The 16,861-nt window shown below is 40.2% G+C and overlaps 3 protein-coding genes across 6 annotated transcripts in view; 1 reads left to right on the top strand and 2 right to left on the bottom strand.

Annotated features, from left to right (window-relative positions):
- The window catches only part of rabgap1l (RAB GTPase activating protein 1-like), a 78,144-nt gene extending 73,655 nt beyond the window's left edge, over positions 1–4,489 (top strand). For 3 of the 4 annotated variants that reach the window (XM_030791040.1, XM_030791041.1, XM_030791042.1), the window contains 5 exons: positions 372–476; positions 774–857; positions 1,965–2,036; positions 2,873–3,070; positions 3,544–4,489. In XM_030791040.1, coding sequence (XP_030646900.1) covers positions 372–476; positions 774–857; positions 1,965–2,036; positions 2,873–3,070; positions 3,544–3,678 — 594 coding nt within the window. In that variant the 3' untranslated portion in view covers positions 3,679–4,489. The remainder of the gene's footprint in view (positions 1–371; positions 477–773; positions 858–1,964; positions 2,037–2,872; positions 3,071–3,543) is intronic. The other variant, XM_030791043.1, reaches the window with a different exon arrangement.
- Positions 4,490–6,801: 2,312 nt separating this feature from the next.
- Positions 6,802–10,345, bottom strand: LOC115827233 (interferon-induced protein 44-like). The gene is made up of 8 exons (XM_030791044.1): positions 10,258–10,345; positions 8,840–9,356; positions 8,614–8,662; positions 8,324–8,519; positions 8,076–8,228; positions 7,800–7,971; positions 7,449–7,549; positions 6,802–7,318 (listed from the first exon to the last, which is right to left on the bottom strand). The coding sequence occupies exons 2-8, from the start codon at positions 9,315–9,317 to the stop codon at positions 7,139–7,141; spliced, it is 1,329 nt and encodes a 442-aa protein (XP_030646904.1). The 5' UTR covers positions 9,318–9,356; positions 10,258–10,345; the 3' UTR covers positions 6,802–7,138.
- A 1,992-nt stretch (positions 10,346–12,337) lies between these two features.
- Positions 12,338–16,118, bottom strand: ticam1 (TIR domain containing adaptor molecule 1). The gene is made up of 2 exons (XM_030791102.1): positions 16,057–16,118; positions 12,338–14,299 (listed from the first exon to the last, which is right to left on the bottom strand). The coding sequence occupies exon 2, from the start codon at positions 14,171–14,173 to the stop codon at positions 12,347–12,349; it is 1,827 nt and encodes a 608-aa protein (XP_030646962.1). The 5' UTR covers positions 14,174–14,299; positions 16,057–16,118; the 3' UTR covers positions 12,338–12,346.
- Between the last annotated feature and the right edge of the window lie 743 nt (positions 16,119–16,861).

The raw sequence follows: 16,861 nt of genomic DNA, 5'->3' as shown, positions 1-16,861 counted from the left end.
CTCGTTCTTTTCTGTCTAATGCATATATATTGTTCATTCTATCACTGAAATACCAAATGTAACTAGTTAAAGGGTTAATGAGCAGTAGAACCTCTAGTTCACACGTGTTATGGGCAGGAGTCATGAACACAGGAGAAAAAGGCCAGAATGATGCACATGACCACAATACCTCAGTTTTAAGCTCATAGTATCTTGGATTTATTTGTTTGTTCGTCTTATGTTGTTGTTTTTTGTATTCTCTGTATTTATGTTTGGTTTGTTTATCGGGAGTGTTGATTTTTGTTGATCCATTGATGCAAATTTGTGGAATCCTTCTGTTTCACCGACAAGCTGTAAATCAACCCTGTTCTAAATGAGCCATGTGTTCGCAGGCGGAGGACAAGGCTGACGCACTGAATAAAGAACTGCTCAACACTAAACAGCGTCTGGTCGAGACGGAAGAGGAGAAGAGAAGACAGGAGGAGGAAACCGCACAGGTGTGGCAGTCAGCACTGTCCTAAAATTATAACGAGACCATTCGATTCAGCTCGTTAAATAGTTTCTCAGTAATATTTCCTGACTGATAATGTAGGTATTTTCTCCTTCAGCACATTAGGTTGTGGTTATTCCGTGGTTATTGGCCTCATCACATGTCGCGGCCAGCTCTCTTGCGTTCATTTTCATATGAATGTATCCGTGGAATCATAGTGGCATTTCTAGCTTTGGGAGCACAGTTTGTCCTTGTACAGTGTGCAGCGTTGTGATGTTGTCTTGTTTTTATTCCTGGTTGGTAGCTGAAGGAAGTGTTCAGGAGAGAGCTGGAGAAAGCCGAATCGGAGATCAAGAAGACCACAGCCATTATCGCCGAATATAAACAGGTGAAGCAGATTCCTAATTTACATCATACGGAGAAACGTCACACTAAAATAACTCCCCGTCCACCTTAAAACTCTAATGACCACTTCTGGCTGTAAAGGGAAAAGGAGTCTATGCAACTGCCATTCAATTACGGTGTAATGCACTTCATTTTAAGAGGTCTTAATACAGTACTTAACAGTTGACGTTTCAGTTAGCTTGACTTAAAACAACAAACAGCAGGCCTACAGTCAGTGTTCTACGGGCCCTGGTCATGATGATGTTGGCCATGATGATGTCGGCTATGACGATGGTAGCCATGACGGTGGTGTCCGGTTTCTTTTCCCATCCCAAGAACAGCACAGATATTTACCTACATTTCAGTAGTCATGTTCACGTGTTGTTGGTGACTTTCATCAGTCATTTCAACAGTTACGTTGGCCATGGTCCTAAGTTAGTTAAGGGATGTCTGGTCGAGATGTGCAAAGCAATCATGGGGCCGGTGCAGGGCAGAAAGGAGTCATGGAAGAAATTTGGACTCCCCCCAGCAAAGATCATATTGTGTTGATGAAACTATGAACCCATTCCACCAATGATCACAGTTGAGAGCTATGTACTTTATGTAAACCTGAGCTTTATTTTAATGCCTTTGAGAATCAGCCATTTATTTTGGTTACGTGTCATACTTTGTGCTGGGAGCATGGTCTATCAATGCACCTCAAACAGTAAACTAACACGCTTCAAAACATATAAGCATGCCTGCCTTGTGTCCCGGTTTACACAGGCAAACTGCACTAAAACCCTGATGGTGTCTGTCGGTACCATTTCAGCTAAATGTAGGATGAAGAATTAATCCATTCCAGAGATTAGAGTGGTGCAGTGCTGCAGCATGTTGTTTTGAGAAAAAACAAAGCCATATCTTGATGGTGTGCAAATGAATTATATGCTTTAAAGACAAAATGCAAAAAAACAACAAAAAAAAGTACTTCTGAACCATGACAGACAGTTATTATGTAAATGTCCTATTTGACCTACTTACCAAGTATTATATGCTTAACCACAGTATACCAGTTTATGAGATCATTTAGATAACATGTTGCTTAGTATTGTCTGCCTTCCCTCTGCTTTAGATATGCTCTCAGCTCAGCACCCGGCTGGAGAAACAGCAGGCCGCCACCAAGGAGGAGCTTGATATTGTCAAGGTAAAAGAACTCATTCTCAGTCACCAGTACACATGATCTGAGCACCAGCATTCTCAACAAGTCAGTGCAACACTATGGAGAAGGATTAAATACATAAATGATTTTGACTAAACCTAGTCCTAGACTAAAATGGATTCTGAACAGAGATGCAATCCAAAAGCATTCTTTATCATTGGTGGAGAAGCTAGTCCCACAGGTTGAAGCAGTAGCATTTAGCTGATACTTGCCTCTCGTTGTTGTTGTTGTTGTTGTTGTTGTTGTTGTTGTCGTTGTTGTTGTTGTCGTTGTCGTTATTGTTATTGTTATTGTTATTGTTGTGCTAAAATAATCAACTTACTTAGCATTACTTGACTCGTGTGTCTAAATGCCTAAGTGCATTGAGAGGATCACAGTTATTTCTGTTTGTAAAGAACTTGAATAATCATAAGCTGTAATATTCAAAGGAATACAAAGATGGCTTTATCCTCATGTCCTGTCATCATTTATATCGTACTTAGACTTCATTAAGTTTAGGCATTAGAAGAGCTTTGTGATGAGAAAATGCTGGCATTTAGAATAGAAGCCTTATAAATACTCTAGGACAAAGATCATCAAACAAACAAACAGACAACAACAACAACAAAAACAGAGCTAGCTCAGGCAGTAAAAAACCAAATTTGGCAAAGCCTTGGCCTCCTGTTTGTTTGCTTTTCAGAGAAGGATGCTAATTGTCTGAATCTTAGCTATCAAACTTCCATCCATCAGTTTGTTTTTCAGATGAAAAGTTAAAACAGTGAATCTTTGCTTTCATGTTGTCTTGGATGGGTTCTGATGGGTCCATGAAAATGTTCTCACAGAGTAAGGTGATGGCATGCGACCGCTGTCGGGAGGTGTTCAGCAAAGACGGGCAGCTGCAGATGCCAGCGGTCAGCCGGGATAACCGAGACTCGGACCTGGACGAGGAGAAGGACTCGCTGAAAGCACAGCTCAGGGAGCTGGAACTGGAGCTGGCCCAGACAAAACTCCAGCTGGTAGAAGCCAAGTGCAAGATCCAGGTCAGTGAGCCACACCAACCAAACTGTCCAGTGATATCATGTTATAATATCAGTTATTATAGGGTTCAGAGTATTATAGATTGTCTATCTCTGTTTCCAAATGCATGTACTTCTCCAGATCTGACCTTCTGTCCCACAGTCTAAAATCTGTATTTGTCCTTTTCACAAAGCTCCACATCATCAACAGTAAAGTATGAAATCAAGCCAAGCAGGGTAAACATTTTGAACAAACTTGGCTGTTATACTAGCTAAAGCTAGAACCTATTTCCAAAGTTATTGTTAGTTCTTATTAGACAGTCAAAGTCTAGGCAGCATGGAAACAGACTGACCTTTGATCATCGATAGCACCATGTTTACGGTGTTTTTGATTTATGGGTCACTCTGTATTGATAACAAGTACTTCCGTATGCCAGTGTCATTCTCACTTTAGCGTTTAGGTTGTATAACTGATTTGCTAATATGTGGTTCATTAGGAGTTGGAGCACCAGAGAGGGGTGCTGATGACTGAAGTCCAAGCTGCCAAAAACTCCTGGTTTAGCAAAACATTGGGCTCCCTCAAGACGTCCGCCAGCAACCCTTCTCCGTCCTCCCCAAAAGAAGGGCCTTAGGGCTCAGGCAGGCGCAGCAAAAGAGAAAGAGCGTCTTTTCAGCCAGTCCACCAGGAAAGAGAAGAAAACAAGAGGAGAGTGGGAGAAATCTCACAAACTAGCATTAGTAACAATTCCCAGAAATGCAGTATTCCCTTTCCACCTGGGAGAGACTGGCACACGGAGGCTTTTATGACCCGCCCCATTCAGACTCCACGCACCAGTCAGTGACTAGGGGCGGGGCCAGGCTGTGTTCAGAACATCCTGTGCACTCAAGCAAAAGCAGTTGTTTGTTTATTTGTTGTTACCACTATTCTTGTATGGGGGTTAGCTATGACAAATGGCATAGTGTACTTGCTGGAGCATATTATAACATTATTTTATTTTTATTTTTTTTTGCAAACGTGGTTAAAAGTGTAACCACAATGTCTCATGTTTGCAGCCTTCCTCTGGATGCTTCATTATCATTGTAATTATCTGGACCAATGTTTGTCTCGATAAAGAGAGGGGTTGTTTGTTTGTTTGTTTTTTGGTAACACCTCCAGCACGGCAGTTGCTCCTAGTGGCCTGTGATATGTCCAGTTCTTGGTTTTGTCTCACCTTTAAAGTGGTGAGAGTCCTATTCGTGATCTGCCTGTATTAATGTCGACAACTGTTCATGATGTTTTACTGTCTGTTCAAGTAGAGTACATACAATATAACCTCAGTAACATTTTCAAACGTGGGTCAAAAAAAACAGTAGCTTCTTTGATGGCATTTTCATGTATAAAACATGATTAATCTAATGTATGCTTTCAGAAAGGGGATACTGCATTAAATCTTATATATTCTCTCCTTTAGTTTTTCTATATAATAATTAATGTATTTGTTTTGTCATATAAATGTGTATAACTAAATGTTGATTTTTAAAGAAAAGGAAAAAAAAATCCTGTACAGTTCTAAAAAAGAAAGGAAAGTGCTTTTGTTATTTTTTACAATTTTGAATTTGAATTCCATCTTTGTAAATGTGTACTACTTCAAGCACAGTGTTCGGAATTTGACCTAGTCAGCTACTAACCCTACATTCCGGAATGCCACGGTTCCACAGTTTCGTTCCAGATTTCCGACTATATTTAACCTATAGAAGAGTGGTGGATTTGCTGCTTCTACGCTCTGTGGTAAAAAATAACCTTAGACTGCATCAGGTTCCAGTTGTACTACGCACACGGTAATTCAGTTATAAAAATGTGTTGATCTCTACACTGGGCTGATTGATAATTGCCACCAATCTGAGACTGCTGGAGCATTCTGCAGGTTTCTCTTTTTCTTTTAAGGACAGTTGTGTGTTGTCCTGTGCCACACTGCAAACATTTAACGTGCCAAGAACTCTGCACTGTTGCACCGTTAATTAGATATGGTGTATTAATTGCAGTTTCACTGGTTTCGGGGTTTTTTTTTCAGACTTAGTTTCAGTTGTTTTTTGTTTGTTTGTTTGTTTTGTTTTGTTTTTACCTAGGTAGCAATGGTGTTCTTAGGGAAAAGTCATTACTAATGCAAGGCTTGCTTCTTAAGTGGTCACTGCTCTATAACTACTAATGATGTAATGATAGTGCTACATGAAATGGATCCATTCGCTGATCTGGACAGTGCCGGTCCATTCTGAGCTGCCGTAAGCCATCAGAATTTCAGACAGAACACTACAAAGATGTCTTGTTTTCTTTCTTTCTTTTCTCTTTTTTTTTATATCATCACCTGAAACTTGTCAATGCATCTGTCTTTGTCAGTGTTTGTCAACATATGTGCATTCCTCAAGGAGGTGTCCAGTAAGAATCTACTTGTCATAATAACAGAATTGCATGACTTATGTACACTAACAAGGACATTGTCACTGCTGTGGACAGCGTTGTTCATTCATCTCTAATTCAAACTATATATTCACTCCTTTATTCCATTAATAACTTAAATGCTGCCTCCAAGCTAATTAAAGAGAAAATGATATGACCATTAATGTTGATTACTACTTCTTAAGTGCAATCCAATGTCTTTGTTACTGCTTCAATCGTTTATCAGTTCAAAATGGGCAATAGATATGAAAAGACTCCGTCCTGTAGTCATGTTAACACTGATCGGCATCATCAAAGGGTTTTATCCGTTTTTGTTCATTCTGTTGGTATTCTTCTGTCCAGTAATTATTTGACGTACATAAATAAACTGGCTCTTGATTCACCAGTCATGCTTTGGTTTAATTCACTGTCGTGTATTTGAGATACAGGAGACTCAACCATCTCAGTAATAGACATTAACAAGACAGTAACATATTCATTCAGCAATAAGTTAAACAACCTTTGTTTTAAATCAAATTTTTTTTTAACTAAAGTGTTAAATTGAGTTGTAGAGTTCTCCATAGCCATCTGCAGTATGTCTGTATCATATATTTAAGGTTACTTTAATAAATCATGAACACTATATTTGTTCCACACATGATGCATAAGTTCAAAGTTCAAGTTTATTTAGAGCCCAGTATCACAGTTTAAAGTCTCAAAGGGCTTTACATGCCCACAGCAAATAAAACAGGACGGCACCCCCTGACTTAATCCTCATAGCAGGCAAGGAAAAACTCTCCAGAAACCCAGGAGTAACGGAAAAAAATGGAAGAAATCTTGAGAAGGACCACAGAAAGAGGAGATCCCTTCCCGGCCAGACAGGTGTGCAGTAGGTGCCAACCCAGTGGGCAATTACAAGTAATACAATCATAATGCAAAAACACTAGCAGACAAAATAAAGACAACAAAAGCAGGACGAGGGGGATGGCGATGAGGAGGAGGCACACCTGCTAGGAAGACGGTCACACTCACACAAGGCATTCATACTCACGCATATGAGACAAACACGCCGAAGATGAGGGGGAAAAGGAGAGCATTAGTGGGTTATCAGAAATTAATAAAGCAATTAAAGAACAGAGAGAGTACATGCATTAACTATGATTACTTGGCACAGACAGAGGAGAACAGGTTAGTAACAGAGAACAACACAGTCGACTTAATCCTATTGCACTATTTTTAAGCAACAAAGCCACACTTAAGTATCACTAGAGGTATATAAATATTGCTAGAATACTATAGTAATAGTAGCAGGTAGGCTATACAATTTAAATCTATACAAATGGTAGTCCAAGATGGTCACTGAGTCAGTTCTATTACCCTTGGCTGTAAAATGCGCATCCAACGGACAAATGATGTCCACCAAAGTCTGTCTGTCGTGATTGATAATGGCGTTCGAAAATGTAGTGTTGCTGTTCAAAAGCAGTGTGAATAAACTAACAAAAAATTAAAGTTGGGGAAGAGCCCAGAAAACGACAGCCATCTTGACGGTGCGTCACTATGGAGACTTCATATTGTACTGAAGGTTTAAAGGTACTTTTTTTATAAGGCTACTGGGCATTAATACACATAAACGCAACAACTCTAGAACTGAAGTTGTGAGCTTCAATGGTTTTCCAAACTTAAACTTTTTTTGCCAGTTCTGGACTTATATCATCAAAGTAGTTGTCAGCAAAGCGGAGCATTTGGACCACAGCAGTGAGGAGAAGGATATCACTACTGAGCTCCAGCTCTAGCTCCTGGCTGTAGTTCTTCACGGGGAGTACACAGGGCACCCCGACACGAACGCTCACCTCCTTGGCCTGCAGGGTTACGGAAAGACTTTTTAAACTTTACATACGTTATATCGCCCCCATTTACCACACTTTCTCAACTTAAACTCACAACGTTGAGAGTAAAAATGATGTTGGGTGTACTGTTGTCATCCCTTACCATGTTCTTTATGTAAGGGCTGAGATAGACATTCTGAAGGTCCTCTGCCACATAGGGACAAGCTTCATCTACCTTTGTTAGGAGAATGACCTGTGGGATGCCTGGAAGTGTGAAAAAAAGGTTTTACTGTGACGGGTCAAGTTCTTGTCTTACCTCTGTGGCCACAAATCTAATGATGGAGGGAAAAAAATTCTGAACTGAGAAAAGGTAGTGACTTGTTTTAATTAACTTCCAATCAACAGAATTTACTCAATGGCAGAGTAGAGAGATTCCCAGAGAACGGCCTTTTAGATTTCAGAGAATTACATCTCAATTCACTACTTCAGCAATTACATAATTCTGCTGACTGACCCATCTGATTGACCTTCTTGCGGATTGCAGCAAGTTTCTCCTCCAGTTTGGAGGACATGATGGAGATTTTGCAGGAGTCTAACACGTAGGCCACACAGTGGATCTGATCCTCCAGACACCCTGATTTGCAGAACTCTTTGTCATCAGTCTGAAGTGGTGCCTTGGGATTGAACTAGAAGAAACACAGTCAGTGAGAGAATTTGTCTTCTGTTATGTCTTAAATTTAAAATGTAGATTAAAGAGACATCCTATTATATCATCATTCTCTGACTTTACCTTATATCTGTCAGGAACGCAACCTTTCAGAATGTTACTGATGTCATCGATATCCAGCCCAGCACCTTCAGATTCCTCCAATCCCATTGTGTCACACAGCACGATGGGCAGAGGTTTTCCTTCCCGACTGGATTTGACTGTGTAGGTGCGAAACTACACAACAAAAATGATCAATTACTATGAAAGCGTTTAAAGATGATTTACAGATCATATCCTCTCTGGCTACAATAATACTAACAGGACCATACCTGTGTTGTAAGACTGGTGGCAGCATGGCCTGAGATTGCCTGACTTGTTACATGACCTCTGTAGATAGAGTTGATGGAGTTGAAGAAGCTTGACTTTCCTGCACCCACAGGACCAATGAGCAGAACACGAATCTGGCTTACGGAATTTATCAGTGGTTTGTAGTTTTTGATTGATTCCATGAGACTCTGTCTCCTCCTATAAGATGATTAATAAAAGTTAAAGTAAGGCCAAACTTTTTCTCGCTTCTTTCATTAATGCATGTTTGAAGACTGTACAAAGAAAACCATACTCAGCCTCCCACTGAATGTTTCTCCATGGCTTAGACAGCAACGTATTCTCTGGAAAAGATTCTGAGTTTGAGAATGCTAATGTCTTCCCCTTCCATGCAGTCTTTATCTGTTCTGAAATGAACTGACATTTTGCTACTTAAAAGCTTGTTTTCATCAATCTCATCATATGGTTTTGGTGTTCATCACATCATGAATGATCATGAAGAACATGTATGTTTTATTCACCTTTCACCTGGTAAACTTCACACTCAGTCAACTGAAGGTTGTTCCCATGGAGTGTGGCTGCATTAAACGTGTAGTAGTGTCCTGGTTTGCAGTGAATGGTTGCGCTGTTATTGTAGAGAAAATACAGATCTTGGCCAAAGGTTGGGCCGTTACCATTGTCAATACGAGAATAAACAGAATTGCTAACTGGAAAGCGGGTGATATTTCCACCTTGAAAGGTGAACAGGAAAGCTGTGTTGTCATTAATATACTGTCCTGTTTGAGCATAGGGCTTGGCTGTGTAGCCACCAAAGACGTATCCTGATGAGTTATAGCCAACAGTGATTGTTGGACCTTTATTGTCACATCTCTCATGGAAGGAATTTGCATAGTATCCATGAACACTGGCCTTGTACAGAAGATGGAGTCTGACTTCTCCAAGCAAGTCACACAGCTGCCTTTCTTGGGCACTTGTTAGATCAGAAGTGAGAGCTTCCATTATGGGGTTTGTCTCTTGTGGATTGTTTAGAATTTAGCCCTGAAAAAAAAAAATAGGGAATGTAGGAATATTTGACATGAGGAAGAAATAATATGTACCGGCTTATTTATACAGCTTGGAAAGGACATTTTTTTCAGTAAAAGAATGTTATTAAGATGTATTAAAACTGTCTTACATATATAAAATCTAATATTTTAGCTATTATAAGTGATCAGATGAAGCACACTAGACATTGTTTATTAATACTACTAACTGAATTGACTTTTTATCATAGCCTTCACACAATTTATAAACGTAATATACCGTTCTCTTGCATACATACACTGTGGGAATTCAAAAAAGTGTTCTTTATTTCATGACCGAATACCACTTTTACGTAGCAATAATATCACGTCGCAATTATCTTCACATACAATGTGTTCAAGAAATGTCTGTTGAAATTGTCGATCCCGCTCAACCGACTCCATTTATTTCCGGCACACCCTCCTCTCACACCATCATCCTCCTTACCCAAGAAACGAAACTGTTCTCGCTATGCGTTCGCAGTAGTTAGACAGACATTGCAGTTCAAGTTTACTGAATTCTTTTGTCTAGTACAAATCTTTGTAAAACTGAAAATAAAGATAAACTGAAATTACACAATGCTCAGTGTAAATTTTATCACAAAAAAGTTGAAGTTATCCACACAAGAGATGACATAAAGTAGTTTGGATAAAGTATAAACTTTGTTTAAATATAAAGTGGCTAACGTTACATTCCGTTTACAAAGCAATTTTTAGCGAACACACTGTGTCAGAAACGAACCGTTGGGCAAGGTAAGTTAAACTCTTACGACGACACTACTCACAAACAAACGCACAACAAGGTAATGTGACGGTGAACAAACTAAATTAACATCATAAAGTTACATTTACGCAAAAACGTACAAGCAAAGGCTCACCAAAGACAAGTGTTGTATTAGAACTCGTCTGCCACGTATAAAGCTCCTGAACCTCGTTGCAAACATCCGAATGTCAAATGAAAAGTACTCGGCAATACACACCGCCACTGTTAATTAAAGCCATTGGGTGACGCTAAAATCCTGGCGAAATAATAGATACCAGCAATCAATAGCTTTGACATTATAGCATGCCAGTATTACCAGTGCCAAACATGCCAATAGCGTCTATGTTTTTCTTATAAAATGTTAATGTGCAAGTATTGGTTAAAATCAAACAAGCTTTACTAAGGTACTCTTCTTCACCTTGTCTTCACAGTCCATAACGGACAAATGAATAATCATCCCAGGTTACTCGATAGCATCTTGCAATTCCCAGATTTGTGTTTATTACCTTATTAGAAACAATTGCGGAGCACTTTAGAGGGTTGAAAGTCAGGAGGTAGCGTTGATTTAACAGACTGTGGGATAATGTTTCCTAAATGCCCACTGCAAATAAAATACTGCTATTCTGGACGTAATGATCAGAGTATTTCGGGAAATCCTTACCTCACTCGACAGGGACCCTTGAGCAGTCGTAGCGATGGGGCACCATATCAGTAAGGTTTAACACACGTGTTGTTATTTCATACACAGCTCCGCCTCCTTTCTATTCTAATCGAGCATATGAACGTTCCTCTATAGGCCGTTTTATTTGTACATGTAATAGAACGTCTCAGGCCTTTTATAGGTAAATCGAAACCGATGGTAGCTATAATAAGCCCTGTAGGCTGGTCTTTACTTAATTTAATGTGCCAGTGAAAGAGGCTGGGGTATCTGGGTGTCAAAAATGCCCTATTATTATGCTGAGCCCTGCCTAATTTGTTGCTCCAGAGGCTACACAAAACGAATATAGTGTAGCCTATAGCAGAAGTACCTATTTTACAACATCTGATACATATTACTCTTTGACTTCAGTGCTCATTCCAACAGGTAAAACTGTAATAATAATAATAATAATAATAATAATGTCCAAATATTTCCCAGAGCAAGGGTCTTGGCTGTTAAGACAAGAATGTACAGAGTGCCTGGAAAGTTGAACAGGAAAGCTGTTTCATTGTTATTGTTGTCTCCTGTCTCAACACAGCTCTTGCCTATTTGGGCCTCTAAACATACAGCCGACATATTCCACACATTCTGGCCCACAATGATAGTGAGACCACTCTTGTCAGATTTCTTGTAAAATATATTTGCCATATGTCCAGGAATACTGGTTTTGTACATAAAGAAGTTAACTTTCTGAAGTGAGTCACATAGCTCTCCCTTATTAGATCAGAAGGGAGAATAGCTTTCATGACAATTGATTTTTTTTATGTGGATTTTTTTATAATTAACCTGAAAGGACCTACATTAATTTGAAAAATCTTATCTTCAGCAGCTATTTCCTGCCATGAATACTGTCAGTGCTAGGATAGGAGATACATAGTAAATGAGAGGTGAGATGACCATCTGGCTGGGAGTAAATATTCAGACTGGAAAAAAAGAGTGGTCTTGGGGTCATTCCATGTAGTAGGGAGAGACTTTGCTGAAAAACCCCGAACCCAGTGATCTCAGTAGGAACAAATCAGTTGGAACGAAGACTCAGCTTAACGAAGTTTATTACAACTGAGCACAAGGGATCAAACTACCTGAAAAATGACTTAGTTAGTTCTTATCTGTAGTTTGAACAGATGGACAGACAAACATTATGGTATAGACTCAGAGGGAATGATGTAATACAAATGTTAAAACTCGGCTACTTACTGTACAGCCTAAACAATTCTCCAGAGGCACAGCGGTAACTAGGCAGTGTCCTGGGTCTAATCACTCATTCACAATAACTCCATACCCTACTCCATACCTCCATACTCCTAACAGGCCTGTCACAGAAAAGACAGGAACATTTTCAGAGCACCATGATCTAACCTGGGAATTAGCATTGCATAAGGGTATGGTATGGGTGACAGGCATCTAAGCTGCACTGGATATTTCCCTACATTATTCCATATAGAATGCTAATGTGTAATATTATTTCCCATTCTCCGATAATTATCATACTGGACAACTGTAATGGCTAGTCTTCATCTCCTGTGTTTTCCCCTCTGACACAGGTCATGGTGGAGCTGTTGCCAATCATTATGTAACTGGCGTTCTGGATTTGGATGCTGGGTTGGGGGGGGTACCACCCACAATGTGGTCCAGGCACCGTCCATAAGGTGGACGGAGGCCCACCAGGCTGTCCTGTCCCTCCTGGTGGACCATTTGGGAAAGGATATGGATGATGTAAATTTGGATCCTGCATCCGAAGAAGCCTCATCTGTCTTTCAAGCTCGGCTTTACGGTTCATGTCCTCCTGCTGCCTCCTTCGCTGTTCCTTAAGCTTCTTGACGTGCTGTTCATTTGTCCATATGCGTTTCTGTTCTTTAATCTTGTCAGATGACATGGCTCTTATCGCCATCTTTTCAAAGGACCTGTTTTTTTCATCAAGTGGTACTAATATTCGCAAGATTTTTGGAAAGTCTGCGCGAGGTATACGGTTTTCCCGGGGCAAGAACGGAATGACAGTATGGTATTTGTGATAGTTTTCAATTGAGTTTATAAGTGCTGAATTAGTGGTGATCTCCTCTAGACGGGAGCTGAAGTTCTTGCTGAGTAGCAAGATGGCGAACGCTGAATTATCAATGGCGTCCTCAATACACTTAAGTGTGGGTTTACCAGGTAATGCAAAATCCCCTGAGAAGGTAGCTCCAACCCCAATGCCCAAACCCTCTAATTTATCTTTCAATCTCTCGGCTTCATCAGAGTCCTCAGCAGCATGTAGTACCACAAAAGAGTAAAAGATCTCTTCCTCCTCCTCCCCTTTTTCCTCTTTTGTTGGAAATGTCTTTGAATCACCTGGGGCAATATGTTCGTGTGAGAATGGTGAGAAGTGGGAATTCAGTGACTTGGTTTCTGATACTGGTACTGAAGGTGGCGTTTCAGGCTTACTGCTAGAGGCTACGGAGAATGAAAATGCATCATTTTGTTTGCTCTCCTGATTTGTGTTTTTGGAGGTTACAATCTGACTAGGGACAGTGGGATCAGAGCACTGTGCAGGTTTAGTGTTTGTCTGTTGAGTTTGGCTGGTGGACAGCAGCGGCTGTGGAGCAGTGCCTTTGGATGAATCTGACACTGAAGTGGTTGGTACCGTTGCCTTGTCTGCCCCAGAAGCAGCGGAGAAAGATGAACTAATTTCCAGACTGTAAGAGCTGCAGGTTGAGGTGGATCGGAGCGATGAGGGTGAGCCGAGAACGTCGCTCCAGTCCGACGAACCGGGATGCTCGGATAGTTTTGATATATTTGAGCTTCCTCTGCAAGATGGGTCGAACTCATCAGTGACCTGGTGGCCGCATTCATTTCTGGCTTCCTCAAAAATTCTGTCATTGTGAACAGACCACAAGTCTCCTTCCTTATGAGTCTTCCGTACGCTCTCCAAAAGAAGGGCCCTGTAGGCTTGGTCCCTGAGCGAACTGTCACACAACCTCTCCTTGGCCATCACTGTAAAAACCCTTGCCAGGTCCAATAACGTCTCAATTTCAGATGGAGGTACCTGAAAAGTGTTGACTTTTACATCTTCCATCCTATCTTTGTAACGGGAGACGATTTCCGAAAGGTAGTCTGCGATAGTGTTGCCCCTGTGTGTGTCAAGTTTGGACAGTGCCTCATCTCCTTTCTTCAGACAAATCAAACATATGGCGTGCACTATCTCCTCAGCGAGACTGTGACCAAGTTTAAAAGTCAGACTGAGGACTCGCTCAGGGGGGGCACGGGAGATGATATTAAAGACGCTGCCCAGTGTTGTGTCATAATCCATCTCCATCGTCTCTCGCTTCTTTCCATCTTCAGTGTCCTTCTGGGCCATGGCTGTCTAGGAATTTTGAAAATCTTGCTCAAGATCGCAGGCACAGCGAACATTTTTTATAATTACTCCATTTTTCCTTTAAGTTTGTAATTATGAAGTGGGTCAAGGCTGATCACTGCTATCACACTGTAAGAAAAAGAGGAAGAGAAAAATATTTTATTGTTACCTGCTTCTTGGTTATTAATGTCATGCCTAGCATCCATTAGGTCTGACTGGATGTGAAGTCCGATCATAGGCTCAGGTCAAAGGCTGCAAACTATTCAGTTGAACCTTTATGTCTGCAGGCTTTCAATCCAATCTAAATCAAACAGACCCCATACAGCCAATCAATGCCCTAATAAGCATCTAAATATACTGAGTAAGGTGTACCGTAGAAGGGATGGGGCTCTAAATACGAGCTGTTGGGCCTGAGGTTCCTCTAAAAAGAAAGCCCACGATCAGTCAGCTAACTACCCAAAACATGTGTATAAATGCATAACTGCTATGTTATAATAACCTACTATGCATTACCAGTGCTGTACAAAGTACAGAGCAAACATGCTTGGGTATCTCTCTCTAAAATGACTAAAGTAAAAGTAACCCATTATACCCATTATAAATCTAATCCGATAGTACAATTAATGAAGTACGAAAAGCAGGTGCGACCTTTCTTTGTTGTTTTATATATTATATATATGGTCAGCAACAACAACAACAAAAAAAAATCAAGTCTGCCATCTTGTACCTATCACAGGAGAGATGCAGGTGGTCAAGTCTTTCCCCTTTATCAAATACTTCAGTGACTTTACATGAACACCTAGGAGTCCCACTACACTCACCCGAGCATGGGTGAAGTAACAGCAACTTTGCCAAACATATTAGGTAATACAGTGATCTAATTAAGATACCTACTGCAACTGACCAAAAATTTATCGCCACCAAATTTGCTAATCTTTGCAATTTGTAATCAATTTCAAAAACAGTTTATTTATGTTTTACGATCATTAAGTGTAGCTCAGCTTTATTCTAACGGGGGCCATGCATGAGTAAACAGGGTCTGGCGACGCCCCCGAGCTATGGTAATCTCGAGGACGATAATTCTAGTCTGTGAGAGGAGGTAATTCAGTTGAATGACTGAGTGAAACTGCGTATTTGCATATTTGTTTTTATCCGCTGATTTAATACTGCAGTAAATAACGAAGATGTCTGTGGAAATTCATTAGGGCAAAGCTGCCATTTGCTTTTGGAACTGTAGTGAAAGTGAGAGGTGACAGAAACATTTATACTCGAGGAAAATACAAATATTTCCAAAACATACTGAAGTACAACAGCAAAGTATCCCTACTTCGTTACTATACACCACTGTTCATTACAAGGATCCATAGCGAGAGATGGAATGCAGTTTCTCCGTGCTTAATTCCTATCATGACATATTACAGTGCAGGCAAAGGTTATCCACACTCAGTGTTATAGCAGGAAACAATTTCTTACCATTACGGCCATAACTTCTTAGGACACATGTTATTCAGTAAATTTAATTTGGGTATGTTAGCTTTTCTGGAACGTGCACCAACCAGCAATCAACAACCCTATACGTGATCAATGTAAATCGGTGACAGTCCGTGACAGAAGTGATAGTCTAGTGTAAACGAAAAGACACAAAAACTTCCCTTTGATTGTCAGTTAACAATGCCATTGCTGTGTGTTTTACACCATAGTGTGGCACCACCTGTTTTGTCAATGCAGTTACATAAGCAGGCTATTGTATTTCAGCTAGATATCAATTACTGGCTACCACGTTAAACTTTGAAACTTTATTAAAAACTCATAGAGACACGTCAGTTTTCAGAAACAGGCATTGTAAATCTGAGTCAATGACAGAAAAGGTTGAATTATAAACTTACCCTCAGCCACGCACGAAAAAGCTAACCGGTTGTATAGCAGGAAGAGAAAATGCCGTTTTGGACAAGACTGACATCATGAGGTCAGAGCACACGTATTCGATTTTTCCCCTTTTTTTTCTTTTTAACTTTTCTCTTTAAACTAAAATAGGGAGGATACTGCTGGTAAATTACACCGCTGGTTGACATGAAACACTTCGTTCTGTTGGATGTTTTTATTTTAGTTATTTATATATACATATGTAGTTTTTTAGCGTACAATCTTAAACCGAAAACGTTCCTCTAAATTACCACTAGGTGGTAGCAAACACTTGACAAAGTGATAAAGGAGTTTAACATCTGACAGCTCCCGCAGAGAGCATGAGGTATATTGGCATCAAGTAGCACAGAATGAAAACTTTCTTATCTCTTTGATTCTGCAGATTATTACCTATACATAACCAGTACAGAGGGCTCATAGACACTTGACAATCCAAACTGAATATCAGCGCTATGAGCTGCGTTACCACAGGATATTACGTTACTACAAAATGTATATCAAAATGCATTTCGAGGGCAAAACATATAATCACTTGCAAGGTTTGCAAGCATTTGACGTAACAATGCCATGTCATGATAATAAAAAATGAGCCTTTAAAAAATAATGTTAAATGTCGTCAAAAGCCGTAAAGGAAGGGGAAAATATGTGAATGTGCTCCTACGGAAGCTCTTACAATGTCAAGGCCTGTTCTTCTAAACACTGATTAACATCTACACTCCGTTCTTACGTGTGAATTCATCCCCGGGACATACCAGTAAGATTTCTCAG

This window comes from Chanos chanos, chromosome 14 (genome assembly GCF_902362185.1).
Source record: "Chanos chanos chromosome 14, fChaCha1.1, whole genome shotgun sequence".
NCBI classification, from domain to species: domain Eukaryota; kingdom Metazoa; phylum Chordata; class Actinopteri; order Gonorynchiformes; family Chanidae; genus Chanos; species Chanos chanos.
This window is presented reverse-complemented; position numbering and strand designations above follow the sequence as displayed.

What these genes read in the sequence shown, in the direction of transcription:
- ticam1 (XM_030791102.1), bottom strand. Translation starts at nt 14,173, where the DNA reads ATGGCCCAGAAGGACACTGAAGATGGAAAGAAGCGAGAGACGATGGAG.
- LOC115827233 (XM_030791044.1), bottom strand. Translation starts at nt 9,317, where the DNA reads ATGGAAGCTCTCACTTCTGATCTAACAAGTGCCCAAGAAAGGCAGCTG. An exon ending in TGAAGTTTACCAGGTGAAAG is followed by an intron (nt 8,663 to 8,839) that starts GTGAATAAAACA and finishes AATCTTTTCCAG; the next exon opens with AGAATACGTTGCTGTCTAAG. An exon ending in GCGTTCCTGACAGATATAAG is followed by an intron (nt 7,972 to 8,075) that starts GTAAAGTCAGAG and finishes TGTTTCTTCTAG; the next exon opens with TTCAATCCCAAGGCACCACT.